At 42.4% G+C, this 21,244-nt stretch overlaps 1 protein-coding gene across 2 annotated transcripts; it reads right to left on the bottom strand.

Annotated features, from left to right (window-relative positions):
• On the bottom strand, window positions 1-21,218 carry cep170ba (centrosomal protein 170Ba). 2 transcript variants are annotated; one of them, XM_054796180.1, is made up of 19 exons: window positions 21,028-21,218; window positions 20,312-20,452; window positions 18,134-18,223; window positions 17,381-17,459; window positions 16,757-16,815; window positions 16,414-16,570; window positions 13,082-13,210; window positions 12,122-12,616; window positions 11,153-12,033; window positions 10,819-10,977; window positions 8,750-8,888; window positions 7,023-8,621; window positions 3,246-3,387; window positions 3,006-3,138; window positions 2,740-2,874; window positions 2,578-2,666; window positions 748-841; window positions 615-666; window positions 1-540 (listed from the first exon to the last, which is right to left on the bottom strand). In XM_054796180.1, exons 2-19 carry the CDS (start codon window positions 20,414-20,416, stop codon window positions 320-322), a joined length of 4,758 nt encoding a protein of 1,585 aa, XP_054652155.1. In that variant the 5' UTR covers window positions 20,417-20,452; window positions 21,028-21,218; the 3' UTR covers window positions 1-319. The 2 variants fall into 2 exon arrangements, with proteins under 2 accessions (XP_054652155.1, XP_054652154.1); XM_054796179.1 differs by having other exon boundaries at window positions 2-540; window positions 3,246-3,492; window positions 21,028-21,217.
• Between the last annotated feature and the right edge of the window lie 26 nt (window positions 21,219-21,244).

Raw genomic sequence — 21,244 nt, 5'->3', positions numbered from 1 at the left:
CACGCACGCACGCACGCACGCACGCACGCACGCACGCATGCACGCACGCACACACGCACACACACACACACACACACACACACACACACACACACACACAATCAAGGAGTCTTGAGGACAGATTCAGAGAGAAATAATCGTAGAATGGATGTTGTTACATCAGTGTAGTGCAGTAAAGTTCAGTAGTGCGTTTGACTGGTTGTGTGGGAAGTTCCAAGTCTGTTTCAACTTACACTTCCCCCCTCTCCGCTCAATTTCACTTCCTGCAAAACAGTCTGACACCTGTGTTTGTGATGTTCAGGCCTTAAGGGGGCTGATATCAAACCAAGCGTCCCTCTCTGACGTCATCTGGTGTTACGGCGGCCCTCCTCACACTCTCACCTGGCCTCCGACCGCCGCCTCGCTTCGAAACGGAGTGGACTGTTCTCCAGTCTCGTGAGGCTGCAGGTCTGGAAGAGCGATCACCTAAGGACGATGAGACCTCAGACAAAGAGGACCGAGAATCCGACTGGCAACTGGGCTCCATGACTGTATTTATGACTGGGGAAAAAAAATACAATTAAAAAAAGTATTCAGATTTTTATCATGCGCTGTCAATAAATAATGACTTATACCCTCGAGTTGTCTTTGGACTCTCCTGAGTTCTTTCAAAATAGAAGTGATGTCCTGAAATGCAGTTTTTCCATTAGGTCTCAAATATTTATGCTGAAACTCGACCAAAAAAAAAAAAAAAAAAAAAAATCAAACCTTATTTGACGCTTTGACGACAGGGCCATCACCGTCAGAATTCACTTCAGCCTCAATTTGTTCCCAAACATCCATCCTGTCCTGAAACAGTACTCTGAAAGCAGTACAGAATGACGTTATTGGACAATCTGCATATTTGTGCCTGAAACTACTGCACGAATCAGGAAACGAAAACGGTCATAAAGTAAAAGCAAAATACTTGGTCATAGATAAATACAATGTATCACACCAGGCATCCTGTAATTGTTTATGTTACGGTATAACATAAAGCTGGGGAAGAGGTGACTTCAGAATGCTGGCCAAGCAAAAGACCTCAAATTTGGCCCATCTTAGGCTTCCTTTCTTTTGTTGGCCCTTCCCACATTGTCTACTTCCTTTTTCTTGGAAATTGTGCTCTGAAGTCCATCATCCTGAAGTCACTGCTTCACCGTTGATGCGGATGTGAGACGAGTACTTTTTAGTGTTGCTGCCTGTTGACAGATTGTAAGGCATCTTTGTCTGTTCAGCTTCCTGCACAGTTGTGCATCGAGGCCTCCTAGTCCTTACTTTTGGCCTTGTTAAAGCCAGTCTGTGTTGCTCTGAAAGGTGCAAGTAACAGCATGCTAAGACATTTTAAGTTTCCTCGCCATATTGAATACCCTTCCTTCCAAAGCACAGCAAATAGACTGACAGGTGCTTTCTTTCTGGCCATTTTTAGCCTTTAAATGACATGCCGCCATACCAGGAGATTGATGCCGGGGACTGTCAGTTGATAAAATGTAGATAATTATTTTAAATAAAGTTGGCTTAATTATTTTAAATCAGGTGGTAGTGTACATGTACCCCAAAGGTTCCTCAACAAAACAGTAGTCATGCTCAAAGTCAGCTCAAATAAAAATGATGTCTTTTGCATGACATTGAATTTACATCAAAATTGAAGACATGTTAACACAAAACAAATGTGATCCAAACAAAACGGTGACAGACTTTAAATCATCCACAGGAGTGAATGTGAGTGTGATTGGCTGTCTATGTGTCCTGTGATTGACTGGCAAGTTGGGGTGTCACGAGATCTCACGAGATTAAAACGTGACGATATTTCTCATTCTGAGGATAGCTGTCTCGGTCTATCAGATGGTGAGCTTTGGCATCGCTGCTGTGAATGATAAAACCTGTAATATGGAAGTGGCAGCGCTCGAGGCAGGATTGGAAGCACACATTAAGTGCTTTAAACACACTATAAACCTTGCAACTCTACCTGCACTCTGTATTCCCAGCATCAGTATGGGTATTAATGTCCAAGTAGAAGCTGTAGTAATTCTACATTTGATCAATCTTAAGATTTGTCCGATCATAACATGATCGCTGCATAACTTTTATCAAAACATTATTAGTTTTGGAAATTCACTACTTCCTGGTTTGTCACTCTAAGCATCATGGAAACTGTAGCTCTTTTAGCGTAATCATAAAGCTAATCTCCAAGGTGTACCCCACCTCTCACCCAAAGTCAGCTGGGCTAGGCTCCAGCTTACCCGTGACCCGAATGAGGAAGTGGTAGAAAAACTGGCTGGATGGACAGACAACACTGAGTTACATTCTGTGTAAAAGAAAAGAAATCTTGGCAGTGGTTGACGTCGCGGATGGACAACTATTAATCCAGTGCATACCAAGGTTTTCACGAATGGGATAAAAATGTTGATATAGAATATAAAATAGACCTTTGTTAGAAAGTGTCTGTTGATTTTGTGTTGTTTGTGTGCTGACTCACTCAGGTATTCCTTTTCCTAGTTTAAATCAGACTAAAGATGTGAATGTAGTGTATTGTATGTGTTGGATGTGGTTTCATCTTACTTGATCTTCTCAGACAGTTGCTCCGTATTCTCTCTGATGGCCATGATGACTTGAGACACTGGATTGAGCATGGGGTCTTCTACAGTGACCTGCAGGAACAAGAAAATATCATCCACATGAGATGCTTCAGACCTTTATGAGAGGCAGTGCATTGTGTCAAACCTCCTCTCTGTTGTGAGGTTGCTCCAGAGAGTTTGGCTCACGATCACGCAAGTTCAGATACGGTTCCGCTGCTGGTGAAGAACTAGGTGGGGCTCTTTCATAGTTTAATCCAGTCTCTGGTATTTGGTGAACCAGCTGCAACACAGAAATGCTTTAAAAGTTAGTGTTAGGAGACAACAACTGTACCACATCTTGTTTTTAAAAGATCAAGAGGAAATGCATTGAATGAGTATTTGAAGCGGTGAAAATCTCGAGAATGTCTTTACTTTTTCGTGAGCAGTCATTGCAGACACAGGCATGCTTCTCTCCACGCTTGAGCTCTGTTGGTCGCCCTCACCTGCGACGTCATGAATCTCTCTGGCCAAGATGGCGAGATCTTTGGCCAGGTCTTGACTCAAGCTAACAGAGGGAGAATCAACTTGACAATCAACTCAAAGTAAATCTTTTACATAAAATATGACAGTGTGAGTGGGGGATCAGGAACTGAGTGCTCTGTTATTTTGTACCGTGCAATCTCAGCACTGTGTGTGGACCAGTTGTGGAAGGCCTCCGCCTCCTGGTTCTCCTCCTCAGAATCTTTGCTGTGGGGTTTCGGGTGGACTGGGACCACTGGGTGCGGTCGAGGTGGACGGTGTGGGCTGTGAGAGGCTGAGGAAGGTTGGGAGCGTTTGTATTTAGGAGTGCTTTGACTGGAGTCGTACTCCTCGTCTGAGGTGGAGGTATAGCCAGAACCTTTCTGCCGTCTCCGAGAGCCTTGGCAGCGTGAATTGGTTTGGGTTAAGGAGGACGAGGACGGGAGGAAATGGTGAGAGGGAGGGAGAGATTGCATCATAGTACACCGCCAAAAAGTTTGACACAAGGGTTCACAAATGAAGGAAAGAAAAGGTGCTGTAGAAGCGCTCGTTTGTAAAGAATTGTTTTGGTTTATTGGTATTCACCTGATGAAAATGATTTATGAAATGAAATGAGCAAACATTAAACTTCCACAGCACACAAGCAGAATATACACAAGCTCAACATAATGAGCTGATTGTGCACCTTTCTGTATACCCACAACTATAAATAAAAACAGGTCCTTAATGTTGAAGAATGCAAGTGTTAATATTGTTAGTAAAAGTTAAGATTCAATTTCTTCCCACATAGACCTTCTGTAAAAAATAAAAAAAAATAGCTGCTTGAGTAGAGAGGACAATAAAAGTAAAACAGCCCTTTTCACACTGCCTCTAAAATTGAAATGGAATGAGGGGTTTGAAGTTGGCTGTCAGTTTTTCTGCGATGGTGGTCGTATCAGAGCTGTAACGCAAGCGGGATGCCACCTTTGTGGTAAGGGTATTCTATTATGCAGGGACTGATATTTCACACAGTAGACTCACTGCCCCCGCCCGATTGTGTTGGAAGCAACTGTAAACAAAAAATGTTTTTTATACAGTTCTCTCCAGACGTATTGGAACAGTAAGGCCAATTTCTTTATTTTTGCTGTAGACTGAAAACATTTGGTTTTGGCATGAAAAGTGAATTTGAGACCGGAAAGTGACATTTATTTCCAGGTATTCACATCTGGATCACATGCACAATGTATAAGATTGGTGTGTCTGATTGCACTGCTTATTCAATCAATAAATAGCACTGAACATCTACGCTCAGTTTGAGATTGGGCAGGATAGGTTTTGCCTGTGTAGACTGCATTTAGAGACGAAAATAACATGAAACTCAGAGCGCTATGAGTGAAAATCAAGCAATTGTGAATCTGAGAGAAGATAGAAAATCAATCAAACCACTGCACCAACATTGGCCAAAGCCAGTACCAGCATTCAGAATGTCCTGAAGAATAAACAGACATCAGGAAAACACCAGCAGTTCATGACAAACATTTTGAGAACTGTAAAGAAAAACCCTAAAACAGTTAAACACATCAGAAACAACCTGCAGAGGGCAGGAGTGAAGTATCACTACTGTTCATAGAAGATTCATGAAAAAAAATAGAATGGCTATACCAGAATATGCAAACCACTCATTTGCAAGAAGAATAGGAAGGGCAGGGTGGAATTTGTCAGAATGTACAGAGATGAGCCGAACAATTTTAACATTTTATGGACTGATGAATTTTTGAGGCTCATCTCTGTACTTCTTGGAAAATTCCAGCCTGACCAATCCAGATGTAAATACATGGACATAAAAGCTGAAATGTTGCTCTGGGATCTCAAATTTGTCTCTTGATGTCAAACCCAAATGTTTTCAGTCTACAAAAAAAATCAAAGGACTTGACTTCACTGTTCCAATACTTCTGAAGGGCACTGTATGTCACACCAGAGGCTGGTGATGACGTCTGATTTTGGCAGTGTCACTGTCTGAAAACACACAATTTGGGCAATGTCCTGCTTTGCTGGGTTCTGTGTGAGGCAAATAAAGGTGAATAAAATTTTGGGTCAACTGTTACGGCTCTGATTCACCAATTTTGCTAGAAGTCTTCTGTGTGAAAGAGGTTAACACCGTTGAAGAAAACCAATTCATCACTACTGGGTCCCGTACCAGACCTTGCAGTTTCAAGCCAATCAGGTTAAGGTCTCTGGGAATAACAACATAGTTTAAAGGATAGCATTTTTGAGGTAAAATAATTAAATAATGGTCTTAGAATTGTGAGAAGACTGGGCTAGTGCCATGTTCATTGCAGAAGTCACATTTTGCGTTATGCATTCATTTTCATGATGTAAATAGTCTTAAAACTATTTTATATATAAACCAATATAAACAACTCATCTGTTTTCAGGGTAGAGTAGATCCATGGTATTCGCAGGGGTTACATTACAAGGCTTCTTCCAAATTGAGGAGAAAAAAACAGCATAAAAATGCCTATTTTTGATACATGAAAGCCTATAATATGCCTCTCAGTTCTTAAAATGCATTCTGAATCCAGTTTTACACATTAGGAAAAAAATTACAGGCATAGAATGTCCACTCTATAAATAATTCAAATAAATGAATGTTCACTATGTCCACTACGAAACGTGCAGTTACACATCATCATTGTAAAATCTTCCTGCTGGAAAATGTGAGTGCATTGACTTATGAGACACTGCCCTTTGCTGGATTCATAATTTCTGCACTCTTTTCCCATAGTGCCACCGAACCAAGTTACCATAGAAAAAAACAGAATAAATTATTTACAATTTAAAGCAGAGAAAATAAATCTGTGAATTTGTGGGGGTAATAGGCCTGTCACGATAATCAATAAATCAATTACCTGCACAATAAATAAAAACAAACTATTTTGTCGGCCTTGATAAATTGACATGTGCATGCGCGTTTGTTTTCTTCCTCTCTCTCTACCAAACACGATGGATAACAAGAGGGTTCACTCCGTGCATCTGTCTCAACACCCGGGCCCGTTGGTTTTATAGTAGAATGAACGGAGTGAATGAACCCTCCTGTCAGTCATCTAGTCTCTTTGCTACGCGCTGCAAATGAGCTGGCGTCTGCATTGACACACAATGTGAATATTTCCGAGTTATTTCTCAGTTTTTAGTAACGAAAAGTGAAAATCTGAAATAGTGATTTTAATTTAAGAGACCATTTTATTTTACTTGTTTTTTTTTTTTTGTCTTTTGTCCCTACTGGAAAAAACAACATTAACCAGCATGGAATTTATGCTGGTGTATGCTGGTCAGTGCTGGTTTAGCTGGTGGACCATGCTAGTCCCGTGCTGGTATGCTGGTGACCAGCATACATTAATGTAACGTTCACTTTCAAAAAAACAAATGTAGAACATAATAACAATATAGAACATATTTAAACAAAGTTGAAAAATCATGCCAGTGACCGTTTAAAAGCTCTTGACATTCCAATTACGATGTTTAATATTCTTGAGAAAGTTTATTGATTTTGATACGTTGTCCTCACGTTATTATGCCATATAATATCATTCTGTTAATGAAAAAATGTTCTAATGTAGACAATAATAATGTTTCTCAACAATAATCTGTCAGACAATTATCGTCCAGCAAAATTTGTTATCGTGACAGGCCTAGGGGGTACGAATGCTGAATTTCGAATAGAAGGGGCTCTACTGTACATTCAATATTTCTACTCTGCTCCCACTCATGTATCTATCTCTATAAATGTACAATTATCTGCATGTGATTGAAGTTTATAAACTGACCACATTTGTACTGTTAATGTTGCCTATGGGCTTACTTGCAACAAGACCCATTGATATTTTATTATATCTAACATTACCCAAAAATGTAAAAAAAAATCCATTGTAATTAAAGCAATGTTAAACTTACTTGCTGTGCTGCTTGCGTATTTGGCACTTCTGGAGCGTATACGAGTGATGGGTGTCTTGGTAAGAGGGGGTTTCTGAGGCCTTTCGCCAGGTTTTGGTCCCAGAGCTGAGGTCTTGTAAACAGAGCTGCTCCCAGGCTCTGTGTTGCGATTTGGGAATGCTGTGCTCCTTCTCGTCCACTGTGGGGCAGATGAGCTCTCTGTGTCGCTGGGTGTGTGGAAGGAGCTTGTCCGCCTTCGAGGCATCGCCAACATATCCCATCTAGATAGTTTTTTGGTTTCCTGTGACTGCTTAGTAGGGACGTTAGCTGTCTCCTGAGAAGGCCTGTCCATTTCAGTGGTCTCGTTGTCGGAGGCCTCGCCAAGCCGTGCTCGTCGGAGCATGGACGCCCGAGTGGGTCTTGGTGCTGACAAGCTACTGACACGACTCAAAGCTTGGGTCACCCTAGAACTCTTACCCTCTTCCCTTTGAAGTGGAACAGTATATTTTTTAGTGGCCTGTATGGAATTTGACTCCTGATCGGAGCACAGAATATTGGAACTCTGAGGGTCGTCACTCAGGTCTGCGGAGCCACATTTGCCAACACTTCGCCTAAGTCCAACTGGTCTCCTGAGGGGCTCACTCTTTTCTTGTCTCTGGTCCAAAACAGAAGTCTGGTGGTTTGAGTAGCGACTAGATATGCTGGTTGAGGACGTCTCCCGACTACTCATGGGTGTTTTAGGGTGTGACCTGGTCTTACTGCTCTGCTGGCTGAGTGTGCTGGAGGAATCCACATCAGATTCCCCTGATAGGGAATCTGGAATGGGAGACGATGTGGTTTCTGATTGGCCTGCTTGGAGCTTGGCTTCTAAAACTGCCAGAACATTCTCAGTTTCTCTGAGGTAAGAATGAGTGTCCTGGTTGTATCCTGGCTGGAATGAATCATGTTCTAGGTCTCTTTGAAAGGAGATGTTGGGCAGTCTAGCACTGCAGGGATGGTCCTTGGTGAAGCTCTCTTGCCTAACTAAGGAGGATACTGAGCTGTCCTTGGACTCAGTGTTGTGTTTGGCTTGGCTCAGAATAGGTGCAGACATGCTGGGCCGTACTTTACCAGATTCTTGGCTACCTCTGCGTTTGGTCAAAGTAGCTGTTGAGAAGGTTTTAGTGGAAAGTTTTTTCCCTGTTTTTTCTTGAGTGCTTTTGAAAAGTTTTGAACCTCCATATTCTATTTGGGGGGGGGCATCTTCTTCAGATCCTATGTAGAATGATTTTGACTTTTCTGACAGCGTTAGCTCGTCTTTATTTTTCTTATCCTCTGTGTTCGACAGAGGCCTCCTCCTCTGCTCTACGATGGAGCCATCATCAGACTTGCTGGCATCACTCAAACTATCAGGTTCCACATCATCCTGCACAGACAACCTGTGAATGCCATCATAAGAGCTCAAGGCCACCAAGCTACTTTCCTCTACGTCAAATGTTGAGTGCGTGTCATAATGAATATGAATGCTGGGAGCTGGAACGTCACTCTTCTCTCCAAGGATGCGTTGGGCTCTTGGGCATTCAGGGTCGTTGCTGTCATGATTTTGGCTGAGTGAGGTCTTGTGGATGATTGTGCCCCGTGCTACAGTCAAATAATTATTGCATATTAACATAGTAAACACACATGCCAGAATAAAAAATAGAATTCATATTCATCAGGGCAGCTCATTATCATTTCAAATAAGACGCACGTCTCGTCAAGTTGCTTACCCCCTCCTGACAGATCCATCTGGGATGACGTATCAAAGAGGACAGAAGAAGGGCCAGACTCCGCATAGCTGTCTGCCAAACTAGCCCAGCAAGACATCCATTTAGGTGCTCCTTGCAACACTGCACCTGATGGCTGGACCTGTGTGAGGTAAATCAACTTATTTTATGTGTCTAAGTACTTAACATATTGGGAATAAGCATGGCTGATTATGTCATTCTAAGTAGCAAAAAAAGATGAGGAACAGAAGGGATTCAGATGAGTCCTTTCATATAAGCATCTTTTCTCATCGGCTACCACTTTAAGTACACAGACACAATCTAACGAGATTCAATATAGGAACTGTGTTTGATGGCCATCTCTCATGGGCATTGTCAGAGAAGTATTAAACATTGTGTATATTATTGTGGTTGCAACTGACACTGTATCATTCTGAGATGTGTTTCTACACCACTGCAAACAGCAACCACAAGAAAAAACACGCATTGTAAAATCAATGTTTTTTTGCCGTTACACGTCAGAATTGAGCATCTTTGCAAAGGCCCGTTTCCTAAGACAGTTCCTGTTGGGGGTGTCTTAGAATAATCGACCATTTGATTTGGAGGAGCTAACCACTCGTCCACCGTGCTGAGTGGTTAGCATGTTGGCAACACAGTCAGGGGATCGGGAAGACCTGGGTCCAAATCTCTGCTTGGGCAACTGTGTGGAGTTTGCATGTTCTCCCTGTGCATGGGTTTCCTCCCACAACCCCGAAACATTAGGTTAATTGGCGACAAGTATGAATGGAAGCATGAATGGTTGTCTATATGCGATTGGCTGGTGACCAGTAAAGGGTGTATCCCGCCTCACACCCAAAGTCAGCTGGAATAGGCTAATGAGGATATGCGAATGATAGAAAATGGATAGATGGATAATTCAACTACCAATCTCGCAGTCGAATTGGTGAAAATGTCATGTGACTGTATCATCATCATCAAGACTGTATCATTCTGAATACATGCGGGTGGCCACAGCTGATGCCGAGCATAAATTTTTACATAAAATGTGTTTTTGTTATACATCGCCATTTTTGATACATCAGCGTAATTTAAGTCACTAAGTTAATAAAGAATTGAAAATGACCTGTGTTTAACTTTAAACAGAAGACCTCTACTTACTACGCATTGATAAAATCACCCGCTAAAGTTGCACACTCCAAAGGACCTGAGGTGAGCACTATAGCACGATCTTCACCATTAACAGACTTGTTGGCTCATAATGGCTCCTAAAAAAAAATAATCCAAAATGTGTAAGTATTTTTATGCCCCCAAGAAAGTAAAGTGCAACTTGTGTTAGCAACTTCTTACAAGTCATGAAACAACAACCAACATGGTGTATCATTTAAAATGGGTAAGGCCATTACGCCCACTTGATTTCACATCCCTACTTAATCCAAGATATTAGCCTGCTAACAGAGTTTTGCCAAGTTGTTTTTTCAAGCCATTTTGTTACTATTGTATGTGCACTTTGCTGATGTCTGATATGCCCAATTGTCGACAGTGAGCATATTTCGGTTTTGTTCGTCTCTTGCTTTGTGTGTCACTAAATGAATTACCGTACTGTTGTTGCACACTTACCATGTTTGTTTATCTGAGTGTTTTACCCTCTTTCTTTGAGGTGGAAAAAGTCGCAAATGAGATTTGTTTATTTGTAAGGCAAATCTAACAAATCAGATTCAACTTTGAAAATCCTTAGTCAAAGACAGCCCTAGTTCTTTATTGAATATCGTCAGATTGTGCAGGTGCATCTGCATTGTCTTGTGAGGGGATTCTTCATTTATTTTTACACCTTGATCGAAACAAACCATAAAAGTCCCGGAGTGTGTGAGAAAAAGGAATCTCGGAAACAAAACAGATTCACCAAAAGACAGAGGAAACACCAAGAGGACAAATCAAGACAGCAATGCATGCAGATTTGTCCATTAATAAAAAAAATATGTGGTTCACGGACCCACCGTAATAATTTAAAGGTTTGGTGTTAAATTGATAAATCTATTGATTTGGTTGATCCAATTCTGAGCAGGAAGGTTTACCTTCACCCCATTTGCTCCTTGATGTGGAGCTGGCCTCACCTCCCCACTGCTACTCTCCCTATGCTGCTCCCTGCCCTCAATATTAACAGTCCTAAATGCTGCTGATGTGTGTGCTTCACTCTGGTTGGTTCGCTGGGGATTCTCAACAACGCCAAACACCTGGAACAAAGCATTGCATTACAGTGGGTAATTGGGGCTGCCAATATCCATATTTTTTCCTCTTGAGAGGGACCTTATCTCAAGAGAGATGAGACTGCTTGACTGGAGAGTCTTATGGGTTTTTATTTCCCAATGGAGAGTACAGCAATGGTGCATTGGAGTAAAGAAAACTTGCCTGATCAATCTTGTTCCGTGCCTCTTCAAGCTCTTTATCTTGGATATCCGCTTCAATGGTGTAGGTTCCTGCATCACTTAAAGTTTCCTCCTCTTCGTTTCTAGGCCCACCATGGGTGACCTTGACCTCTCCACCCTGAGAGACCAGAGGCATTTTGGGCACCTTGAGGGGAACCGGCTGGTGGATGGGAGAGGATGTCTTGGGCAGGAGGGAGGAATTAACTCCAGGAGGGCTTGTGAGTGTCTCAGTCTTTGAGACTACCAATGTCTCAGGTTCAGGTTTTGTTGGGGGACTAGATGCCTTTGGCTCCCCACTAGAGGAAGACATCTGTTTTGTCTCTTTGAGCCATTCAGTAGTAAATTCCTTTGCAAGTTTGGATCTCCGGCCTACACTACTGAAAGGCCTTATAGAAATTGAGGATGATGACCGTGATGAGAAGCTGGTGCTAATTCGTTCTTCTGTCTTTTCCCTTCGCAGAGAGCCAGCTCTCTGGGAGCCTGTGGAAGAAGGAGCTTTGAGGGGAATAGTGTACCGCTGTGTTGGGGGAGTGCTAGATGCTGGAGGCTGGACTTGCCTGTCGCAAGTGGGGCTTTTCCTGGGCTTATCAAGCTGGACCCTGAAATTTGGAGGCTCGGGTGGGGTGGTCTGGGAACGCTTCCGTCTGGAGTTGTCAAAGTTTTCATCAAAGAATTCTATGACAAAGGCTTGGTGTGGATCAGCCTTGCCAGTACCAGAATGAGAGTCTGGAGGAGAGTAGGACAGCGGCTCCTCTGAGTCAGTGAAGCGTTGTGGAGGGGAGGCTCTCTGGGATGATTGGGTTAAACACTTTTCATTGATTGTAGCATCCTCTGAACCACCGTCAGTGCCATTTTCATGGTTCACTGATGGTGACAGAACATCACGTTAGCATTTATAGAGAGTATATCAGTTAATTTAATGACTGATAAAAATGCAGAGTTTGGTACTCACCCTTGCTGCTCTTTAGAAGTAACTGGTCACTGTTAGAGCTTAAGATGCTTTCACCCGGTGACTTTGTCTGCATCATGTTAGCAGTACTTTGAACGAGCCAGTCAGCGACCTTACTTTCTGCTGATATGACCTCAGTGGGCGTGGTGACAGCCTCTGTGGCAGGCGGCTTACGCTGCTGTCGAAACGAGAACTTGGTCACATGGTCCTTGATCTTCATTTTGCCTGGGGTGCAGTCATCAAATTCGATAGTGAAGGAGGCATGGCTTTGAACCACCGGCGGTGTGGGGGTGGATGGGAAATGCTGAGATGAATCTTGGGTGTCCTTTGTTGGAACCTCCTGAACTTCCAACTCTTGTTTCTTGGGAGGACGTTGCTGGAGCTCTTTCGTGGGGATTTCAAAGTAGCTGGGCTCACGTCGGTAGGAGAAGATGGACTTTCCTTGATTTTCAGACAGAGAACTGCTGAGCTCGTATCTGGACACATCTTTACTGGATTCTGTTGACAAGGATGATGACATACCAATTAATATAACAATTAATATAACCTCTATTTACATTTTATTCCACTACTGGGTTGTCAATCTGACAGTTGCTGGATGTGGCCCAATACCACTCACATAATCCATTTCTACTGGGCAACATGAGGCTAACAGTCATGCTTCCTCCCCCATTCAGCAGCTTAGAGGGTCATAATCCATCACGAGGCAGACAGGCACTGCCCATTGGCCTGGCATGGTAAGATCTGGCTCACATTCCACAACTGGCAGCCAGAGAACTGCCTTGGGCTTAACACCACCCATCTCTTGGTGACCCACAAAGGCTATCTAAACGTTACGCCACAGAAAAGCCATTTCTAATTAGGTTCTAAATAGCAGATGTGTAAAAATACTGACACCAATTTTACTTTGAATAAAAGTGGCTTGTACACACTTTTGTAGAACTGTAAGACACATTCTCAGACCTGTTGACTGAAGTTCAGACGGTTTTCCGCTTCTGTTCTGAATTTTTGTGGCAGGATCTTCATCCTCCCCCCACCAGGACGGTTGGCCATAAAGAGGAGTTGGCTTGGATATTGGTGTATCTGTCGCAGCTAAATGACAAACACACACACACACACACACACACACACACACAGGATTAGCTCCATAGGAGGATCAAGAAATAACATTTTTCGCAAATAAAAATAAATTATTATTATTTATTTAAAAAAAGGTGTGCGCACACACAATATGATGACATAAAAGAGGGTCAACCATCTGACACAGATGCTATCATGCACGGTGTATGCAGATAATCCTTCTAATACAAAAACAGATGAAGCTAATCCTAATCTTCAATGGGGAAGAACATGAAAATGAGTAACATCTACGTCCATAAGGAGGTATATTGTATGTAAAAGATTTATTGATAAGAGTTCTCTGCATTACTGCTGAATTTACGCTCTGAGCTGTGTTGATATTACAAAAATCACAAGCATTTAGCCACTGTAGCTTTTGACCTATAAAGACATAACATACAGTATCCTCCATCCTCATTAGTTAGTTTGTGGTCAGGGCTCATCTATGGTCAGCGTACTTTTTAATAACAATATGAAAAGATGAGGAAAGCAATGTGGAAGTCTCCAGTACATGCTAGAATAACTGAATTAAGACGGTTACTCTATGGTACCTTCAGGAATATGTCAGACAAGCTGCTTTGTAGATTTGCTCTACTGTATTCAATACTAGCTATGGTTGTCAAGGTAAAGTCCTATGACATTGTCAACTGTTCCTTTAATGCTTTAATGAGTCACACCCTGTGCAGACAGAAGCATGGCCTTGACAGACTCCACATCCTGTGCAGCTGGATGGGAAAACTTGCAAGAGAACACCAAAAAGATATTAATAGCTCTCTTTCAAGTATGAGGCAGAGTTGCCAGATTTGGACAAGTGACTAACATGAAAAACCAGAATGTAATCCAGCAGAGAGTCCGAGAGCTTGTATTTCTCAGTGTAGGAAAAAAGGAGATTCTCTGTTTCCTGAAGTTACCGAGAGATCAAATATTGCTAGTGCAGGAGGACTGTTGAACAAAGACACCATCTTCTCATTGGTGCACAGATCACATTGCACGGCCACCACACCCCAATGTGTAGCTATGCTGGAACATAGTCTGGGCGAGGATGTTCAGAAACGTTCTATTCTAAGCACAAATCTTACCCTTCCTCTGACCTCACAGAGGTTATTACAGAGCAGAAAAAAAAACATATTTACTAAATTGTGAACGGCTGGAGGGGCACACAAATTCTCAATTCTCTAACAATTCTTTAACTGTTCCATGCTGTATAATAGGATTTGCTGAGATTCATGCAGCTCAGAGCAGCTTAGATGCCCTGAGACCAACTCCAGCTAGCTAGATAAGCACATGTGTCAAGGTGGCACTATGACCTACACACCGTTTTAAGAACCTTTATGGGCGTGCATTCAAAAGGTCTTCTTGTCAGCTGACAGGCATGGCTCACAAAGATAAGCGCTGCTCCTTGACCTTTCACCACTCAGCTTGTCTGAACCAAACACTTACAGTTAAGTCAACTTGTGCTGCCAACTCCGATGTCTATTTCTTCACTGATAACCCTCTTGGAAACATAATATCCCATAAGCTTCAAACAACCAGGCACATACAGTATCTACACAAGAATAAGGCCACACTATAACGATGCAATATGTGCTGTGCTTGGGCACACTTGACAACTAAAGCCCTGATTGTTTGTCTATATGAGCCGTATGTTCCGTACTGTGTTTTGACTGGCTTTGCAAGAAATTATTCTGTGGCGTGGCTTTGACAAGAAACTTTGACAAAATATTGTAGGATTTTGCAGCAACTTTTTTTAAGTCTCGTTTACACACTGCACGCACTTTGTCCCCGCAGTGGTACGCAATTTTGCGTGCCTCTGAGTAAATTGGTCATTAACAGGTGTGAAGTATGTGTAAACTGTGCGGGGCTGCGTGCTGGTGCACAAAGAAAAGTTTGAAATGTTCACAAATTTTGAAAATAATATCCGTGAACTAGTCATGAATGCAACGTGAACGCACCGCAACCTATGTGTAAACAAAGCGGCCGGTGCGTACCAAAGCGTGCCTCTGCGTGTCTCTTTCACATTAATGGGTCAACTTTTCCCATAATGGCTCCTAAAAAAATAATCCAAAATGTGTAAGTATTTTTATGCCCCCAAGAAAGGGGGCATGGGGGGTGTTTTAATTTTGTGTTAATAACTAATCATAATGTCCAATAATGTCTTCTAGTCAGAAATTCTTCACCCACACTGTCAGTGTCTCTTTTTTTCTAGTTTATTGCCTCCTTCCTATTTTGCACTCTCAACCTGCAGCTGCAAGAAAATATAGATTTACCTTTCTTTATTGCATGAGCTTCTTCTCTGGAGTTCAACATCTTGTACATCCCTTGCAAATAGAGGAATTAATGAAGCTAGGGGTTATGCCTGCTGGTGCGTGGCATCATGTGGGACACAGTGGCACCAAATAATGCCACAACTGCTTGCGGGAGGTAGTGGTGACATCGCATACCCATGCAGGAACAATGCGTGTAGACGCCTCTGTGTAAACAGTACTTGACAAGGTGTAAATAAGTCGGCCAACGTGCACCATTTCTGGTCACAAACTGCATGCCAAGTTCATAGTTTATGCGTAAACAGAATGCAAACAGTGTACAAACTCCTCTTCACACCTTTCAGGCGTGCCATAAATAAACAAATAAATGACACATATTGCCACGGCAAATTGCGGGACGATGCGGAGGCTGAATGCATGCAAGTGCAAACGCCACTAACACTTTGACTCTTATATATACACGAACACAGAACACGCCACTCATTATTTAAGTTAAAACTGCATAAGCCATACAACTTGAACAATACAGCACAGGGGAACATCCAAAGTCCAACACCTCAAAAGATGTACAAACACTTTTTTTGAAAAGAATGTGTCCAACAATCAAACAACTTTCAACAAAATTCCAGAAATACCTTTAGAATGCACCTTTGTATTCGCTCTCATTACTTGTTTAATGGGCGGGTAGTTTCACATTATTTTAGGTTTATTCAGGTCTATGTTATTACAGTTTACTTCTCTTTATACTTGTATGACAGGTACAGTACAGTTCAGAAATTAAGGAAAATTTAAATGACAACAACTTGGATGTCCACCAGTGCCAGAATTATGTTTCAAGGTTCCACTCTACCTGTGACTGTTTCCAAACCAGCAGTCTTCTATGACAATGACTGTGTGCAGAGTCATTTGTACCTGTGAGTGAGAGGGCTCGGCGCTCGCTCTTCTGAGGTAGCTTGACATTGGCAACGGCCTCTTTGTTTTTCTCTGTGCTCTGGACCTGCTGCTTGTCCTTTACACGGGCCTCAAGGGCTTTTAGGCCAAGCTGCAACTGACTGGTGTACTTTTCATGCTGCAAATGGTATGAAAGAAGGGAAACAGGACGTGAGGAACGTTCTGCACAAGGTACAACTCTCGCACACACACCTCCAACTAGGAATATTTCCTACATTTCTAAGCAATCTGTAGTTCCATGTGTATTTTATTAGTGAAATAATGTCAAATATTTTATTACTGCTCGTCTGAAAAGCCTACTTACTTTGAGAGCTTCCTCTGGGACTTTGTGTTGATTCTTCTCCAGGATATAGACATGAGTATGTGTGCACCAGTTAAAGTAGAACAACATGCCAGATGTGATCAACCATCTGTTCATATATTAACAGTCACTAATGTGCAACTTTGCCCCATGAAGAAACACTATTTACGCCAAATACTCTATGTAGGAAGGTAGGAAGGGAGGACAGTTCAACACAATACACCATGTGCAGTGTATTCAGTTATGGTGACAAACATTCCTAAATGTCACTGTACTTCAAAAGAGCTTTCCGCCATATCTAAACTAAACTCCACCTCCCACAGGCTTTCCGCTGTGAGGGGTGGGGTCAAAGGGTGCAGGAGATTTTCGGTCCACATTTGACAATAATCTAAAACCCCTGACTGGAAAACCACAGGGGATTAACATGCCTTTGCAGGCAGTGGCCAACAAAGGGAAAATGGTAGATATTTGTGATGCAAACAACAGCCTAGTGCTGCCTCATATCAGCCTGGGCTGAAGTACAGGGTGAATTAAAGTTAGACACAGACAATATGCCATATGATAGTTATATAGTATAGATATAGATATCAGTAATATTAGGAATGACAAAGGAATAAAAAAGGATATCATAGCCAAAGCGAATGACATCTGAAAGCTTGAGGGTGATGTAGGTCTGGTCCGGAATTCTGAGGTCATTCACAAATGTCTGTAAAAAAAACAGAAGTATAAAGATCAACCTTGTATTTAAATGAAGTGGATAGGCATTCTCGCTCACTGTTGCATGCAGGCAAATACCGTAAGTTGCTTTGCAATTGGCACTTTTCCCATTGAAACCTAATCCAGCAGTACATTAAACTCTGATGAGATTATGTCCATGCAAGGGTAGCCATTGGCAGAGATATGCGTAAAAGTGAAAGTCAACTAAGTAGAAGTGGCCTAGTGAAACTGCCTATTACTGCGTTATCTTCTGTAAAAACTACAAATCAGTGAGATCTGTGTCTATGTTACGGGACAACAGTGGTCTGGGGGGAGAATGAAAGAGCCGCTTTATTCAGTCCTCTATGTGAGGATAAAAGTCATGTTGAATTACTGTTACAGGTTCTCACATTGCTCTGCTCTGATTAATTTGGCTGCTGTAGCCACAGCCAAAAGACACTGTGGGAGAAAAATAAGCACTTTCTCTGACCACTGCATGGACAGCTCACTGGAGATAATGAGCCAGCAGAGAGGCAACACAGGAATCCAGCGCTAAAACTTTGAAAGAAAAGGCTAATGATTACCACTAGTCTACAAATGGTTGCTCTCATTGTGTGCTTAAGGAGCAGTTTGTGGAACAGCAAGTGTAGACCAGAGGGCCTCCGTCAAACCTGAATCACTCACCCCGTTCAAGCTGCCCAGGTCCTTCACCATGTGCTCATCTGTGTTTGGGTCATAGTTGATCACAGCGTGCTGTTTGTCAACACTCCGAGACTGCAAAAGACAGAGGATAGATTTTGGATTAGGTGACAGTGGGGCAGTGCTCCACCAGATCAAGCAATTGAGCTTTGGTAAAAAAAAAAAAAAAAGAAAGAGCTTATTCTTTCATATTTAATACAGAGTAGTGATTCCATCCATCCATGCATCTTCTTCCGCTTATCCGAGGTCGGGTTGCAGGGGAAGCAGCCTAAGACGAGAAACCCAGGATTCCGTCTCCCCGACTGCTTTGTCCAGCTTCTCCTGACGGATCCTGACTATGTCTCCCAGGCCAGCTGGGAGACAGTCTCTCCAACGTGTCCCAGGTCTTCCCCTAGAAATCTACCGGTTGGACATGTCCTGAACACCTCTCCAGGGAGGCATTCCGAAGACATCCTAACTAGATGCCCAAGCCACTTCATCTGGCTCCTCTCAATGTGGAGGAAACAATGGCTGTATTCCAAGATTCTCCTGGATGACAGTGCTCCTCACCCTATCATTCAATTGTAAAATTAAAGTGTGTGGATAAACTTGTCTCTTTGGAGAAATCTCTACGTCCCACTTTACCCACATTTACACTGCCTGTAAAAACGTGCATTTGCAGCCTTTTTTCGCCTGTTACTTTTCTGTACAAACCCAGCTGGCAATTTTCCTCCTGTGGGAAGTAGCACCAGAGCTGATGCAACTATTTTGCAGGATTTTTGTGTAAATTTTTGTGTTGCTGCCAACTCTCACTGTCCTTTCTTTGCTGTGTGATGCAGCGGCACCGTCAGACCCAACTTGCCTAATAAACGGCATATTGAGCACTGATTTCTACCTAGCAACAAGTGGCTGCACACCATGTGATGTGACCAGGAATAATTCTACCATAATAATAATTCTAAACTATCATGTTGATCTACATTACTGCACCTGCAACACAGCTAAAGAATAATTTTCTGTTGTGCCATGTGATAAAAAAAATTACAGAAACTTAAGGACAGAATTCTGCCTACCATCAAGACTGAGTTTTAATATATTATTATGGGAGAATGTATGAGAAAGAATAAAAGCATATCACACAGGGAGTACTGTATTTTTAAAATTTCCGTAAAAAAATGTAAGTGGTTTGAATTTTAAAATAATATAATACACCGTATATGCCAACATGTATAAGCGTTCTCTCTTCCCCCTTGCATTAACCAGGGTAAATATGCTTCTGTCAATTACTATAGAAGCAATTCAGTTTTATTCACTGTTTTTCTCATCTCATTGACCACTCAGGGCCTCCACATTACAATAATCATGACAACTGACTACCAAGCAAAATTGTTGACAACTTCAATGGGCCTTTTATCTGGAGGGAAAAAGCCGCTCTGATGTGCATTGTCTCTTGTCCTATCTGCTCTGTCAACTTTCTGGTGAATAGCGTGCTTGCCCTGAGCCTGTGGGTTAATTAAACAGTTTACGTTCTTGATTAGGTTAACTGTGCTGCAACACTAACACATTCCTCACTGTCAGTTTTGGGACAAATCACTTTGCCCTGCTTTAGCAGAGAGAATATGTTAACTGCAGCACAAGGAAACAGCAAATAGGCCATTGAACTGGAGACAAAAAAACTGAACAAAAAAGGGAGATATGTGGCCTAATTGCTAGTTTAAGACTTGGATACTCTTCCGACAACAGTTGTCTCGGTAATTCCAAACACGCAAGTTGGAGGGGCCGGCGTTATTTGATACGACAGGATAGTCTCTCTCAAACACACTGAATATGGAGAGCTATGGAAAATATTCAAAGTACTAAACTGTTAAGTAGTTTGGAAGTTTATGTGCTGAGTAAGAAGGCCTTTAAACCAAATCAACTGAACATCTGCATCAGTTGGTTGAGCTCTTTTTTGCCTGAATCCAGTTGTGCATGCCTGTGAACCACAGCAACTTTTTAATCAAATTATGGGCTTGGTAAATAGTTTCATAGCATACTGTACCTGCTACCAGGGGAGGCTGTGCCTAGTGTTTGACACTTTAAATGGCTACCCCATCAGACGTCTACATTTTATACAGAGCATGGTTGATACTACACAGTGCTGCTCTTTGAAACCTCCCAAGTAAAACAAACAAAGTTACACACCTGCAGCATTAGCTCGCAGTCATCCCGGCCCACAAAGATCATCTCTCGTGGCAACCGGTGGCGTGTGCCAGAGCTGCTGACCAGAAACCATGACGTCACGCTCATCCTGGTGCTGCTGCGAGTCAGGATCTTCTTGGCATCCTAGGATGTAAACAACACATAAGGGAAGAATCACTGGGAGGTGACAGTAATAGAAGTGAACACCTGTGTGGCTGTGGGCAGGAAGACACACTTATGTTGCGATTAAAGAGCGGAAGTACTCATCTCACCTAGTTTTGGTTAGACCTGTTTATCCAAATAATTCCGGTCTGGCAGTTACTTCACTAAAGAGCATGCGGTAAACATATTCCATGCAATGGCGACGGATCTGGCAGGTAAAGGATTAACGGGTGTGCACGAGACTATAAATCATTATAAATCCAGTCCTCAGTGGTCATTGCGAATCTTGTTGCAATGTGAAACATTCGTGGAACTTTAGCTAAATGGGAAACTTCCAATGCTAGCTTTTTTGCTTCTTGTAACCTTATTCCTTTGCGACTGAAACACATACTTGCCAGATTTAAACTATATATTCAAAACAGACAAAAACAACTCGCTTCCGTATTTCAGATGAACAGTGACGACTGTTTCACTTGGTAGACTTGGACTATGGTTGTGAAATTCTGAAGGGACCGAAACCAGCTTTTCCGTGTGTTTTTCACTGAGCATGAACCTACCTGAAAAGCCTTCTCCGTCTTACTCCTGAGCGAAGCCAGCGTTTAGCGTCTTCGTAAAAATGAAATTCGACGACCGACATGTATATGAACAGCACCAGGTGACGGTGGCCAGGTAAATGACGTTCACACCCTCTTTTTTCCCTCGGGGAATGACAACCCGGCGAAACTCTCCAGCGCCTCTCCTCCCTACACGATGACGTAGCTTGACAAGTCCGGT

The sequence above is a fragment of the Dunckerocampus dactyliophorus genome, chromosome 13 (genome assembly GCF_027744805.1).
Source record: "Dunckerocampus dactyliophorus isolate RoL2022-P2 chromosome 13, RoL_Ddac_1.1, whole genome shotgun sequence".
Lineage (NCBI taxonomy): Eukaryota > Metazoa > Chordata > Actinopteri > Syngnathiformes > Syngnathidae > Dunckerocampus > Dunckerocampus dactyliophorus.
Note: the sequence above shows the minus strand (reverse complement) of the source record. Positions and strands in the feature narration are given on the sequence as shown.

Coding starts and splice junctions, on each gene's coding strand:
- cep170ba (XM_054796179.1), bottom strand. CDS start 20,416: ATGAGCGTGACGTCATGGTTTCTGGTCAGCAGCTCTGGCACACGCCAC. Junction 17,460..18,133: donor ACCTGGGCAGCTTGAACGGG/GTGAGTGATTCA, acceptor TTTTTTTTACAG/ACATTTGTGAATGACCTCAG. Junction 12,617..13,081: donor GTCTGAACTTCAGTCAACAG/GTCTGAGAATGT, acceptor CCTTGTCAACAG/AATCCAGTAAAGATGTGTCC.